A 14,212-nucleotide genomic window follows, 5' to 3' on the forward strand; every position below is an offset into this window, starting at 1 on the left:
TAAGCCTCTTCTAAAGATGATGCACATGAAAGGCCACAAACAGTTTGCTGAAGACCATGTCCTGTGATCTAATGAGACCAAGATAAACTTGGCATAGCCCCATGCGGGAAGTAAGCAGATCAATGCATTCCTAGGTGTGCGGAATCCCTGCAATTCTGCATATTTAATGAACATGCTGCGTTTTTTTCTGCAATGCGATTCCGCTCAGGAAAAAAATGCAGCATGTGCACAAAAAATGCGAATTGCATTCTAGTAAATAGGATGCTTAATGTGAGCGTTTTTTTTCGCGGTTTTATAGCGAAAAACCGCGGAAAAAACGCAAAAAATCTGCTACGTGTGCACACAGCCTAATCGTTCAGGTCAACATTGCCTATTTATTTAAGGATCACATCAGGATCATGTCTTTATTATTAGCCTTATGGTCATTAATAATAAAGGTTGTCCATGTCCAAAAACATTTGCATACCCTCTGTTATGAAATTCTAGGCTAATGGAGGGTAGGGGTCCTGGATTCTCATCTTCTGGCCAGGGCAAGAACATCTCTCTCCCTGTGGAGCCTGTACTCATTGTTGAGTGTGAACTATGTAATGCTTTATTACTCCTGTGGTGGTGCTGCAGGGGTAATGAACACTTACTGCCTGGTGTCACCACAGACTAAGGCTGATCACTGGGGCCCTGACAGTGGGACTCATTGTCATCAGCATATTGTCAAGTGACCGTTCCAATAAGCAGTGTTTATCCAAATTAGGCTGTTATTTAGGCCCCAGTATTATATCATGTGGTTAGGAAGGCCTGCCAAGGAAATTTTTGTCTATCGACCATCAACTTATAAGGTAAAAAAACACATACCATAAAATACAGCCAACCCCTCCATAATCTGGTAGGTGTGGGGGTTGCTGTTTGTATCAGTAGTTTGCACCTGTACTGCCCCTTGCCTTTATCAGTGGAGGGCTCCTGTATCCTGCTAGATGTGCATTTGTCATCACACAGGGTTTTGGGAAGGCTTTATCTTATGCTATGTGTTTTTTAAAATTTTTCTATGTCAACTTATAAGGTACATTCCCATTAGACATATAGGCTTTTAAAATAGTCATGTGTAAACCACCAATACAAACTGAAAAATAACTGACTATTTGTTAAGTAATTAGGGGCATTCCATTTGATGTAGATTTATTAATTTTCTATTGCAGATTTTACGGAGAGTCAGAGGCCAGGCTACGTCAAATATTTGCTGAAGCATCACAGCGGTAAATAAATCTATGCATGCTTTTTCCTCTTATTCTTTCAAAATATATATACACTGCTCAAAAAAATAAAGGGAACACTTAAACAACAGAATATAACTCCAAGTGAATTAAACGTCTGTGAAATGAAACTGTCCACTTAGGAAGCAACCCTTTGACAATCAATTTCACATGCTGTTGTGCAAATGGAATAGACAACAGAAATTTTTGGCAATTATCAAGACACATTCAATAAAGGAGTGGTTCTGCAGGTGGGGACCACAGACCACATCTCGGTACCAATGCTTTCTGGCTGATGTTTTGATCACTTTTGAATGTTGGTTGTGCTTTCACACTCGTGGTAACATGAGACGGACTCTACAACCCACACACAAGTGGCTCAGGTAGTGCAGCTCATCCAGGATGGCACATCAATGCGAGCTGTGGCAAGAAGGTTTGCTGTGTCAGCGTAGTGTCCAGAGGCTTGAGGTGCTATCAGGAGACAGGACAGTACACCAGGAGACGTGGAGGGGGCCGTAGGAGGGCAACAACCCAGCAGCAGGACCGCTACATCAGCCTTTGTGCAAGGAGGAACAGGAGGAGCACTGCCAGAGCCCTGCAAAATGACCTCCAGCAGGCCACAAATGTGCATGTGTCTGCACAAACGGTTAGAAATAGACTCCAAGAGGTGCTGGACGCTTGGCATTTGCCACAGAACACCAGGCATGCATCATGGCCCCCATCCTGGTGTGCATGACCCCCTCATCGCCATCCTGGTGTTCATGGGCCCCCTAATCCTTATCCTGGTATGCATGGCCTCTTTCATCCCCATCCTGGTTGGCATGACCCCCTCATCCCTGGCCTGGTAGGAATGATCCCCATCCCTGTCCTGTTATGCATGGCCCCATCCTTATCCTGGTATGCATGGCCCCATCCTTATCCTGGTATGCATGGCCCCATCCTTATCCTGGTATGCATGGCCCCATCCTTATCCTGGTATACATGGCCCCATCCTTATCCTGGTATGATTGGTCCCCATCCCTGTCCTGCTATGCATGGCCCCATCCTTATCCTGGTATGATTGGTCCCCATCCCTGTCCTGCTATGCATGGCCCCATCCTTATCCTGGTATGATTGGTCCCCATCCCTGTCCTGCTATGCATGGCCCCATCCTTATCCTGGTATGATTGGTCCCCATCCCTGTCCTGCTATGCATGGCCCCATCCTTATCCTGGTATGCATGGCCCCATCCTTATCCTGGTATGCTTGGTCCCATCTGTATCCTGGTATGATTTGCCCCCATCCTGCTATGCAGGGCTTACCTTCCTCCGCTCCCTCGCAGCTGCTTTATGCTTGTAAGCAGCGCTTGGCCGGGACAAAATAAAGTAAATATATTATTATTGTTAGTCTTTACTATTGTTTTCTTTTATAGTCTGCCTTCCATTATATTCATTGATGAACTGGATGCACTTTGTCCTAAAAGAGAAGGGGCGCAGAATGAAGTGGAGAAAAGATTGGTAGCATCATTGCTGACACTTATGGATGGGATTGGCTCGGTAAGATCTATATATTGTTTACTGTGTTCGGGCAGAAAGCCAAATCGTATAATTGATCACCAGCAGGGCATTTTGAGAGTTTTGAGCTGAGTAGCTGCCACTTATGATTTAATATTCACAGCTCCACCCCTAAAACTATACCCACTTTTTGCCCTTATAAACTGGCTGATATTTGTTGGTGTAAATGGAGGTGTCTCTAGGTGACCCACAGCTGCAGTATTAATTACGGAATATCAAACGCCTACAGCTTAGCAGTAGCCTCAATTGTGAATGGATATTATCTTTGCATTTGACCATTGTACTGATATAATTCTGCTTTATACTGTTTTTTTATTTAATTTTTTTTTATACAACTTATTTATATTCTCGTGTATCACATTTCTATAATGCATAACCTGCAAGAACTGATGTATATTTTATATTACCTCACCACGGTAGGAAGAAAGTCAAGGCCAGCTACTGGTCCTGGGTGCAACCAACCGCCCTCATTCACTGGACCCAGCATTACGTCGCCCTGGGCGATTTGACAAAGAAATAGAAATTGGTGTCCCCAGTGCTCAGGGGCGCCTGGACATCCTCCAACGGATACTCGTCAAAGTCCCACATCAGCTGAGAGATGAGGAACTAGCAGACTTGGCCAGTAGTGCCCATGGCTATGTGGGGGCAGATCTAGCGGCTCTGTGCAAGGAAGCAGGTAAGTCATGTTCTAGGTTATATATTGTCTTGGTAAGGGTTATCGCTCGCATTCTATTTATACATTCAAATATCTAAAACCATTTTGGTAATTGACAACAAAAATTTAATGGGCGTGTGATTTTGGGAAATTTTGACTTGACCGTTGCAGCATTTCTTGGATCATTATCATTATAATTAAGTTAATAAATATGTGGGGTAAGTTTGGTTACGTTCACTGATTTTTGCTGCCTTTGTGTAATCTGTGTATGTTAAAGCTCCTGCCATATGTAAGATCTTTTAAATGGATACAATATAAGCTTTTTCATGACAAATTTATTAAACAGTTGACATTTTACACTATGGCTTTCTTGTAAAGGGGGTTGTCCATAGGATCGGTCATCTATATAAGATCGTTGGGAGTCCGATACTTGACACCTTTACTGATCGTTGTAACTATATTGAATAGAACTGCAGTGCACGGCTCCATTCACTGTGTAGCGGGAGCTGCTGGGTACTGCAGAAAAGCTTCTGTATAAGGGTAAGTTCACACAAGGCGGTTTTCTGCGTTTTTTTTGCTGCTTTTTATATGCTAATTTTCAGCTGCTTTTTACAGTACCAGCAAAGCCTATGAGATTTCAGAAATTTCATGCACACACATTGGGTTTTTGTTTAATCAGTATTTTGTGCTTTACTGCGTTTTTTTGGACATAGAGCATGTCACTTCTTTCAGCATTTTTGCAGCTTTTTTTAACCATTGACTTGAATGGGTGTTGAAAAAAACGCAGCAAAAATGCAGGTATCATTATTTGCTGCGTTTTTGCTGCTGAAAATCCAAGGACATTAGCATGGACAAAGAGAAAATAAAACCGCACCTAAACCTGCGTTTTTGACGCTGCTTCTTTCCTGCCAAGATGATCAGATTTTGCTGCAGAAAAAAAAGCATCAAAAACGCCCAGTGTGAACTTACCTAAGAGTTCCTAATTCAAGCTGTTCTGCAGTACGCGGCAGTGGCAACTACTCATCTAAAGTAGTGCAGCTCTATTTAATTTGTTGTGAAGCCGCTGCCTGAGGTTATAACAGCGAGGTCACACTGTTCATCCAGACATAGATTTTGCCAAGTGGGGATTGGGCAGGATCATTGAGGGAGAGGACTACACTTCTCCAAAGAAAACTCTTGTGAAAAATCCGTTTGGACCACAAGCTTACTTGGTTAAAAAAAAAAAAAAAAGAACCATATCTCTGCAATGTAGTGACAAACGCAAACAGGAAACAGCAGCAGGTCGAGGGAACCACATGGATTTTGGCAAGGTAGCGGATTTTTTTTTGGACACCTCACCGATCCTCTTTAGGCAAAAGCTGCTAAGTCATTTATTTGAGTTTGCAAAGAGGGATGACAGTGCTACTAATGAAAGCACATTGTGTATTATGACACCGTAGTACAGAACTGTGCACACTCTCGTTATTGGGGGGCTTAGGACCTGAAGTAATTGCGGGGCATTGCCCCAAGGACAAGCAGAACAAGGCCCTACCTGAAGCTGGTTTTTTTACACTGCACAACACTCAGGCCCTGTTACATTAAGATGGTGTTGTACAGTGAAGGGATGGAGTAAGGAGAGCCTAATTCATTAAAAGGTGCATGCCACTTAGTGAATCGGGTGCATCCTACAAGTGGCGTCACCTTCGTATGCCTCAGCAGAAATGTTACTCCAATCAGGAACTGGAGTAAGGTTTCTGGCACCTCTAGTAATAGATTAGACAGCTGGGTGTTGTCACGCCACCTCCGTGCCCCAGTTTTGCCAATTGACTGGGACTGGCATGGACATTTTTCACAGAAATATACGGTAGTTACTTTTTAAAGTGTTGTACGTCAGCTTTCTGGCATAAACATTTGATGAATTGGGGCTCTCATACACATTTGAAGAATGTCGATGGAACCTAGAAATTTTGAAGTGATCGACTAACTGAGCGTTCATGTGTATGAGGGTGTCAGAGGTAAGTATTTAAGACCTTTGTCGAAGATGTATGGCCAACTTAAAGGGCCACTGTCACCCCCTCCAGCCGTTATAAACTAAAAGAGCCACCTTGTGCAGCATTAATGCTGCATTCTAACAAGGTGGCTCTTTTAGTTTTAGGTGCATGTATTCCCAAAATAAAGGGTTTTATATTTTTGCCAAAATACCTTTCGTTAGCCAGGGAGGCAGGTCCTCACCCCCCTGCTTGTAACGCCACATTGCCGTCACTCAAATGTTCAGGGGTGCCGGGCACCGCCCCCGCAGCGCTGTTTACCCATGAAATCCGGCGCCTGCGCTGTGTATCGCTGTTTGGTGCAGGCGCAGAGAGCTCTGACCATGTGGTGCCCGGCATCCCTGAACATTTGAGTGACGGCAATGTGGCGTTACAAGCAGGGGGGTGAGGACCTGCCTCCCTGGCTAACGAAAGGTATTTTGGCAAAAATATAAAACCCTTTATTTTGGGAATACATGCACCTAAAACTAAAAGAGCCACCTTGTTAGAATGCAGCATTACTGCTGCACAAGGTGACTCTTTTAGTTTATAACGGCTGGAGAAGGTGACAGTGGCCCTTTAAGTTTGGTGGGTGGCACAGGAGACTCTCCTGGATCAGCGGGGAATTGAAGAGATTAGAGCTGTTTGTTTGTTCCTTTACAATTTTAGTTTAGTTTAGGACACTGTCTGTTCGTTTAACAATCAGACTATTCCCTTAAACTTTAAATTCTCTCCTGAATTTTCTGTAGTGGAGAATAGAGATGACATTTCTCTGGTTCTTTATTGGGATTTAATGTAACTACAATAAATGGATTTTATTCTCAGGAATATAGTATGCCTCTCCCCTGAATAGAGATCCACTTGTTATATCTCTTATACATGTTTTTTATGTCAGGCCAGTTGAATGGAGTTACAGTGGGGCAAAAAAGTATTTAGTCAGTCAGCAATAGTGCAAGTTCCACCACTTAAAAAGATGAGAGGCATCTGTAATTTACATCATAGGTAGACCTCAACTATGGGAGACAAACTGAGAAAAAAAAATCCAGAAAATCACATTGTCTGTTTTTTTATCATTTTATTTGCATATTATGGTGGAAAATAAGTATTTGGTCAGAAACAAACAATCAAGATTTCTGTCTCTCACAGACCTGTAACTTCTTCTTTAAGAGTCTCCTCTTTCCTCCACTCATTACCTGTAGTAATGGCACCTGTTTAAACTTGTTATCAGTATAAAAAGACACCTGTGCACACCCTCAAACAGTCTGACTCCAAACTCCACTATGGTGAAGACCAAAGAGCTGTCAAAGGACACCAGAAACAAAATTGTAGCCCTGCACCAGGCTGGGAAGACTGAATCTGCAATAGCCAACCAGCTTGGAGTGAAGAAATCAACAGTGGGAGCAATAATTAGAAAATGGAAGACATACAAGACCACTGATAATCTCCCTCGATCTGGGGCTCCACGCAAAATCCCACCCCGTGGGGTCAGAATGATCACAAGAACGGTGAGCAAAAATCCCAGAACCACGCGGGGGGACCTAGTGAATGAACTGCAGAGAGCTGGGACCAATGTAACAAGGCCTACTTAAGTAACACACTACGCCACCATGGACTCAGATCCTGCAGTGCCAGACGTGTCCCACTGCTTAAGCCAGTACATGTCCGGGCCCGTCTGAAGTTTGCTAGAGAGCATTTGGATGATCCAGAGGAGTTTTGGGAGAATGTCCTATGGTCTGATGAAACCAAACTGGAACTGTTTGGTAGAAACACAACTTGTCGTGTTTGGAGGAAAAAGAATACTGAGTTGCATCCATCAAACACCATACCTACTGTAAAGCATGGTGGTGGAAACATCATGCTTTGGGGCTGTTTCTATGCAAAGGGGCCAGGACGACTGATCCGGGTACATGAAAGAATGAATGGGGCCATGTATCGTGAGATTTTGAGTACCTCCTTCCATCAGCAAGGGCATTGAAGATGAAACGTGGCTGGGTCTTTCAACATGACAATGATCCAAAGCACACTGCCAGGGCAACGAAGGAGTGGCTTCGTAAGAAGCATTTCAAGGTCCTGGAGTGGCTTAGCCAGTCTCCAGATCTCAACCCTATAGAAAACCTTTGGAGGGAGTTGAAAGTCCGTGTTGCCAAGCAAAAAGCCAAAAACATCACTGCTCTAGAGGAGATCTGCATGGAGGAATGGGCCAACATACCAACAACAGTGTGTGGCAACCTTGTGAAGACTTACAGAAAACGTTTGACCTCTGTCATTGCCAACAAAGGATATATTACAAAGTATTGAGATGAAATTTGGTTTCTGACCAAATACTTATTTTCCACCATAATATGCAAATAAAATGATAAAAAAACAGACAATGTGATTTTCTGGATTTTTTTTTCTCAGTTTGTCTCCCATAGTTGAGGTCTACCTATGATGTAAATTACAGACGCCTCTCATCTTTTTAAGTGGTGGAACTTGCACTATTGCTGACTGACTAAATACTTTTTTGCTCCACTGTACATGAGAGAAAGCATGTAGTCTATGCATTAATGCCCTTCACATGGATTCTTGTCCTTCTAGTGGGTATGTTGGAGATGTACACAGCAGAGTTCAGCTTGCAGGACACACATCTGCTTCTCCACAATGCTGTATTAATTTACTGATTCATCGGCCCTCTGCCCCTGAGCAGGATATTAATCTCCTCAAGCGTGCATGAATTTATAATGTCTTGAGAAAGAGATAAGCCTGGCTTTTTTTCCCCGAAACCACTAGGAAATGTTAATAATCGAGCTGAGAGCAAGCTGCGGAGATCACTGGTTGGCAATCTAGGTTTCCTAATATAGGGATTTATTGCGACCGTGGCCTTCTAAGGAAGCCTGCGCAGCTGCATCAGGGCGAATGTAAATACAGGCTGATTTCTTCAAGAAGGGGATTCATGTGATTTGTTTAGAGTGGAAGGAAGTATTTAGTTTGTAATGCTTAAAATTAATCTTCAATATCCGCACGATCTGCACACCATTTTGGCGTGCTGTTCTAAAACACTGGGCCTCTGATGTGATAGCATCATGGGGGCCAGAAGGGTTTGAAGGCATTGTTTAAAGAGTAAGACTAGACAGTGAAAGTTTAATTGAATCCAGACAGGACTGAATTATCTGAAGGTTTATTATCATTTCGAGGAAGGAGGGGGTGACTGCTACAGGAAAATGTATTACTAAACAAACGTTTTTCTTTCCTTGTCTATGTATCCTTGTGGAGATACACATGCGTCCTCAAGAAACGAGGACATTGAAATATTCTGGCGTATTGGTTCATTGTGGTATGCCTGCCTTTTGGTATAAATCAGTGTTTGTCTGAATGTGCATAGTTCTACTTCACAAGCCTTTGGTAGTATACAAAAATGTTTTCACTCAACGATAGGGAGCAGAGATCTTTAGTAGAAGTGAGAAAAAGAAACACAAGGTTTATTTAAAATGTTGAATAACTTTCCACGATATGTGGAGTACGTGCTTTTTGTTAAACCGCTTCAAACATGGTTTAATAGGCCCATAATCATGCGCTGATCTAGAGCTCAGGCTCCTAAGGCTAGGTTCAGATTGCGTTAGTGCAATCCGTTTAGCGCGAGCGCTAGCGGATTGCGCTAACGCAATGTCTTTTTCGGGGCCGCGTTCAGGGGTCGCGTTAACGTCCCCGCTCTCGCAGATCCCCGATCTGCGAGCGCGGGGAACGGACCTCGGGCGCGCCGCGGACGCTGCAAGCAGTGTCCGAGGCGCGCTACAAAAGACCGGCACATCGCTAGCGCGTGCCGAAAATGACATGCGCTAGCAATGCGCTCTAACATTGCCGGCAATGGGAGCGCTAACGGACGCGGTGCACGGCGTTAATTTCGCCGTGCAACGCTGTCCGTTAGCGCTATCCCATTAACGCAATGGGAACCTAGCCTTAGTGTTTTTTCCAACTGCAGTACCTCTTTCATAGCCCCGATTCAGTATGGTGCCTTCTACATATGGCATGATACCTTGCAGTGAATTCCTACATGCACTCATTATGATGACGTCACTGTATAATGTACCAACAGTTCACTTCTACACAGTATGATGCCCCCACAGTCCCCCACACAGTGTGATGTGCCCATATCCCCTCCTACAAAGTTTGATTGCCTCACAGCAGTCCCTTGCCACAGTATGATGTTCCCACAGCCCCCTAAAACGTATGATGATGCCACTCACAAAGTATTATGGACCCCGCAGCCCCACAAACAGTACAATGGACCCCACAAAACCATACACAAAAAGCCACTGTGGACCCACTACACAGTATGATGCCCCCCACAGTCCCACACACAGTATGATGTTCCCACACACAGTCTGATAGTTGCATAGTCCGCCACGAAAAATAATAATATAAATAAAGGTTACCTTGTTCCTTCTAACAAGCTTCTCCATTCTCAATATTTACAGCAGATGAGAGATAGTGAAGTCATCATACCCGCGCAAGAGTGAGAAGTCGGTCGCAGAAGGTGGCACCTGGAGCCGATTTCTCCCTGTTCCACCATTATATTCTGTTTTATTTGGGCCTTGAGGACACAGATCCTGATGGATCAAAATGCCTGGTGGAACAGGGGTGGGAGTAGGTGCTGGTCAGAACTGGGTCCCTCCAGCCCACGATCTTCATAGCAGTCGCGTGGTCTGGGCGGCAAGACTGTGTGTGTGTCTGTCTCCCCATGTGTAGTTGTCATGTAAGAGAGCATAAGAGAACAGTTCAGAAGCGGGGGTCAGCAAGTGCTAATAGTGCACTATGTAGACATCTCTGGGTCTCGCATTTACCAGGTGGATGGTATCCAATGACCCTTATTTGGCACTCCAAAAAGGAATATATGTTAAAAAAGTGGCTGTCTATACGCGTGACTCTGTTGTAGTTTAAGGGAGTCATGAAATGGTAAGTTGTTCGTACAACACCCATGTTCTTCAGTAAGGAGAGTATGGTCTTCTCTCTGGAGTGCTGATTGTGGGAGAAAAGTATCCAAAAGATAGGATTCCTAGAAGTGATAGCTGCGCCTATCAATTATTTATGGCATACACTTAGTATGCCTTAGTTGTCTCACATAGTCATGTACCTATAATTTTTTTTAATCCCTTGAGAACGATTAAATATGACATATAATTTAATGATATCCAATTCTTAATCCATAGACCTGGTCCTTCTGTGCACCTATAATAGTTTCCACTCTTTTGGGAGGGCTGTCTACACCATTTTGCAGTGTGTCTGTGGAGATTTTGGACAAAAGGGCCTTTCTCATAATCTTCATGTTAGTTCAATCCCTAACGTGTTCAATGAGTTGGGGTCAGGGCTCTGTGTGGGCCAGTCACGTTTTTCTACACCAAACTTTGCATTTATTGACCTTGCTTTGTGTCCTAGGGCACAGTCATGCAGAAACAAAAGAGTGCTTACTCCAAATGATGCCTACAAAGTTGGAAATATTAAGATTTCCCATCAATTGAACTAAACCATTAAAGCCAACTCTGTAAATCCTCACTATGGCATTATCCTTTCTCCATCAGACTTTAGATTTGACACCATGTAGTGTTCTCCTAGCTCTCGCCAACATCAGACTGCCAGATAGAGAATTTGTCACTCCTCAAAACACAGTTCCACTGCTCCAGAGTTCCGTGGTGGCGGGCTATACACCAACTCCATCCATTGCTTGCCTTTTGTGATTGGTGATGTATGTCACAGCGGTAACTTGCATGCCTCCTCAGGGCCCCTCTGCTTACCGTGTGGTTTCTCCCCAGGTCAAGCCGTTCCGCTAGTCTGCTTCATCTAGCACTGCTGCATCTGCTGGTGGAATTAATTTAGCTTTAGGGAAGCATGGCCGATCTCAACAGGGATAGATTAGGTTCCTGGCCTATGCCATGCCAGCAGGGCCTTTATTAGGCAGCTCCGCCTACTAATTCTTGTCCCAACGTTGGTTTCTGCTCTGGTAGTACATGTGTATACATTCTTCTGTATTCCGCTTCCCGTTAACGACCCGGCCTTTTTATCTGTCCTGACCGACCTCTCTACTCCTGACTTCTGTTGCGTTTACTGATCCTGTGCTGCCTGCCTCATGTTTGGATCGTCTGACAACACCTCGTTCTCTCCCTTCTGTACCACGTACCCGTGCTTCTGACCTGGTCAGCTGCTGGAGTCCCGGAGACAAAGCATTGGTAACTTTTATGCACTATTCATCTCCATACTCGGTGACCCCAATCAGTAACTTTACATGGTCTGACATTTTTTGCTATGGTTCCTTCCACTTTTCAATAATACCATTCATGGTTGACCGTGTTTCAAAGGCGGCATCCTATCTCCATACCATGCTCAAATTCAGTGGGCTCTTAGAAACAACCAATTGTTTCACAAATGGTAGCAAAGGCAGACTACATGGCTTAGTGCTGTATTCTAAAAATGTGGCAATGAGATTGAATGAAAAACCTGAATTTGGTGACTAAGAGCTGTATTATTTTACTTTTCTTCAAATAGATTGTATGTATATTGAGCATTACGCCCATATATCCGTATTATACAGTTTATTCCAAAGACCTGAGCATGATAATAAATGGAAAATGTTTAAGAACATCCTAAATAGGCACTGTAAGCGGTTTATACCTTGTGGGAATAAAAGGACTAGAAATAGGAAAAACCCAATGCGGCTAAGCAAAGAAGTAAGACAGGCAATTAACAGTAAAAAGAAAGCATTTGCACTACTAAAGCAGGATGGCACCATTGAAGCTCTAAAAAACTATAGGGAGAAAAATACTTTATCTAAAAAACTAACTAAAGCTGCCAAAAAGGAAACAGAGAAGCACATTGCTAAGGAGAGTAAAACTAATCCCAAACTGTTCTTCAACTATATCAGTAGTAAAAGAATAAAAACTGAAAATGTAGGCCCCTTAAAAAATAGTGAGGAAAGAATGGTTGTAGATGACGAGGAAAAAGCTAACATATTAAACACCTTCTTCTCCACGGTATTCACGTTGGAAAATGAAATGCTAGGTGAAATCCCAAGAAACAATAAAAACCCTATATTAAGGGTCACCAATCTAACCCAAGAAGAGGTGCGAAACCGGCTAAATAAGATTAAAATAGATAAATCTCCGGGTCCGGATGGCATACACCCACGAGTACTAAGAGAACTAAGTAATGTAATAGATAAACCATTATTTCTTATTTTTAGGGACTCTATAGCGACGGGGTCTGTTCCGCAGGACTGGCGCATAGCAAATGTGGTGCCAAAATTCAAAAAGGGCTCTAAAAGTGAACCTGGAAATTATAGGCCAGTAAGTCTAACCTCTACTGTTGGTAAAATATTTGAAGGGTTTCTGAGGGATGTTATTCTGGATTATCTCAATGAGAATAACTGTTTAACTCCATATCAGCATGGGTTTATGAGAAATCGCTCCTGTCAAACCAATCTAATCAGTTTTTATGAAGAGGTAAGCTATAGGCTGGACCACGGTGAGTCATTGGACGTGGTATATCTCGATTTTTCCAAAGCATTTGATACCGTGCCGCACAAGAGGTTGGTACACAAAATGAGAATGCTTGGTCTGGGGGAAAATGTGTGTAAATGGGTTAGTAACTGGCTTAGTGATAGAAAGCAGAGGGTGGTTATAAATGGTATAGTCTCTAACTGGGTCGCTGTGACCAGTGGGGTACCGCAGGGGTCGGTATTGGGACCTGTTCTCTTCAACATATTCATTAATGATCTGGTAGAAGGTTTACACAGTAAAATATTGATATTTGCAGATGATACAAAACTATGTAAAGCAGTTAATACAAGAGAAGATAGTATTCTGCTACAGATGGATCTGGATAAGTTGGAAACTTGGGCTGAAAGGTGGCAGATGAGGTTTAACAATGATAAATGTAAGGTTATACACATGGGAAGAAGGAATCAATATCACCATTACACACTGAACGGGAAACCACTGGGTAAATCTGACAGGGAGAAGGACTTGGGGATCCTAGTTAATGATAAACTTACCTGGAGCAGCCAGTGCCAGGCAGCAGCTGCCAAGGCAAACAGGATCATGGGGTGCATTAAAAGAGGTCTGGATACACATGATGAGAGCATTATACTGCCTCTGTACAAATCCCTAGTTAGACCGCACATGGAGTACTGTGTCCAGTTTTGGGCACCGGTGCTCAACAAGGATATAATAGAACTAGAGAGAGTACAAAGGAGGGCAACAAAATTAATAAAGGGGATGGGAGAACTACAATACCCAGATAGATTAGCGAAATTAGGATTATTTAGTCTAGAAAAAAGGTGACTGAGGGGCGATCTAATAACCATGTATAAGTATATAAGGGGACAATACAAATATCTCGCTGAGGATCTGTTTATACCAAGGAAGGTGACGGGCACAAGGGGGCATTCTTTGCGTCTGGAGGAGAGAAGGTTTTTCCACAAAAATAGAAGAGGATTCTTTACTGTTAGGGCAGTGAGAATCTGGAATTGCTTGCCTGAGGTGGTGATGGCGAACTCAGTTGAGGGGTTCAAGAGAGGCCTGGATGTCTTCCTGGAGCAGAACAATATTGTATCATACAATTATTAGGTTCTGTAGAAGGACGTAGATCTGGGGATTTATTATGATGGAATATAGGCTGAACTGGATGGACAAATGTCTTTTTTCGGCCTTACTAACTATGTAACTATGAAATCTGGATTTTGCTTCTCCTCACATCACTTTGGCCCCTTTATTGGCGCAGTACCGC

The 14,212-nt window shown here is 43.3% G+C and overlaps 1 protein-coding gene across 3 annotated transcripts in view; it reads left to right on the forward strand.

Moving 5' to 3' along the window:
* AFG2A (AAA ATPase AFG2A) overlaps window positions 1-14,212 on the forward strand; it is a 701,600-nt gene that overhangs the window by 75,251 nt on the left and 612,137 nt on the right. For all 3 annotated transcript variants that reach the window (XM_077279095.1, XM_077279096.1, XM_077279097.1), the window contains exons 7-9: window positions 1,191-1,247; window positions 2,656-2,779; window positions 3,218-3,473. In XM_077279095.1, coding sequence (XP_077135210.1) covers window positions 1,191-1,247; window positions 2,656-2,779; window positions 3,218-3,473 — 437 coding nt within the window. The remainder of the gene's footprint in view (window positions 1-1,190; window positions 1,248-2,655; window positions 2,780-3,217; window positions 3,474-14,212) is intronic.

This window comes from Ranitomeya variabilis, chromosome 1 (genome assembly GCF_051348905.1).
Source record: "Ranitomeya variabilis isolate aRanVar5 chromosome 1, aRanVar5.hap1, whole genome shotgun sequence".
Classification (NCBI taxonomy): domain Eukaryota; kingdom Metazoa; phylum Chordata; class Amphibia; order Anura; family Dendrobatidae; genus Ranitomeya; species Ranitomeya variabilis.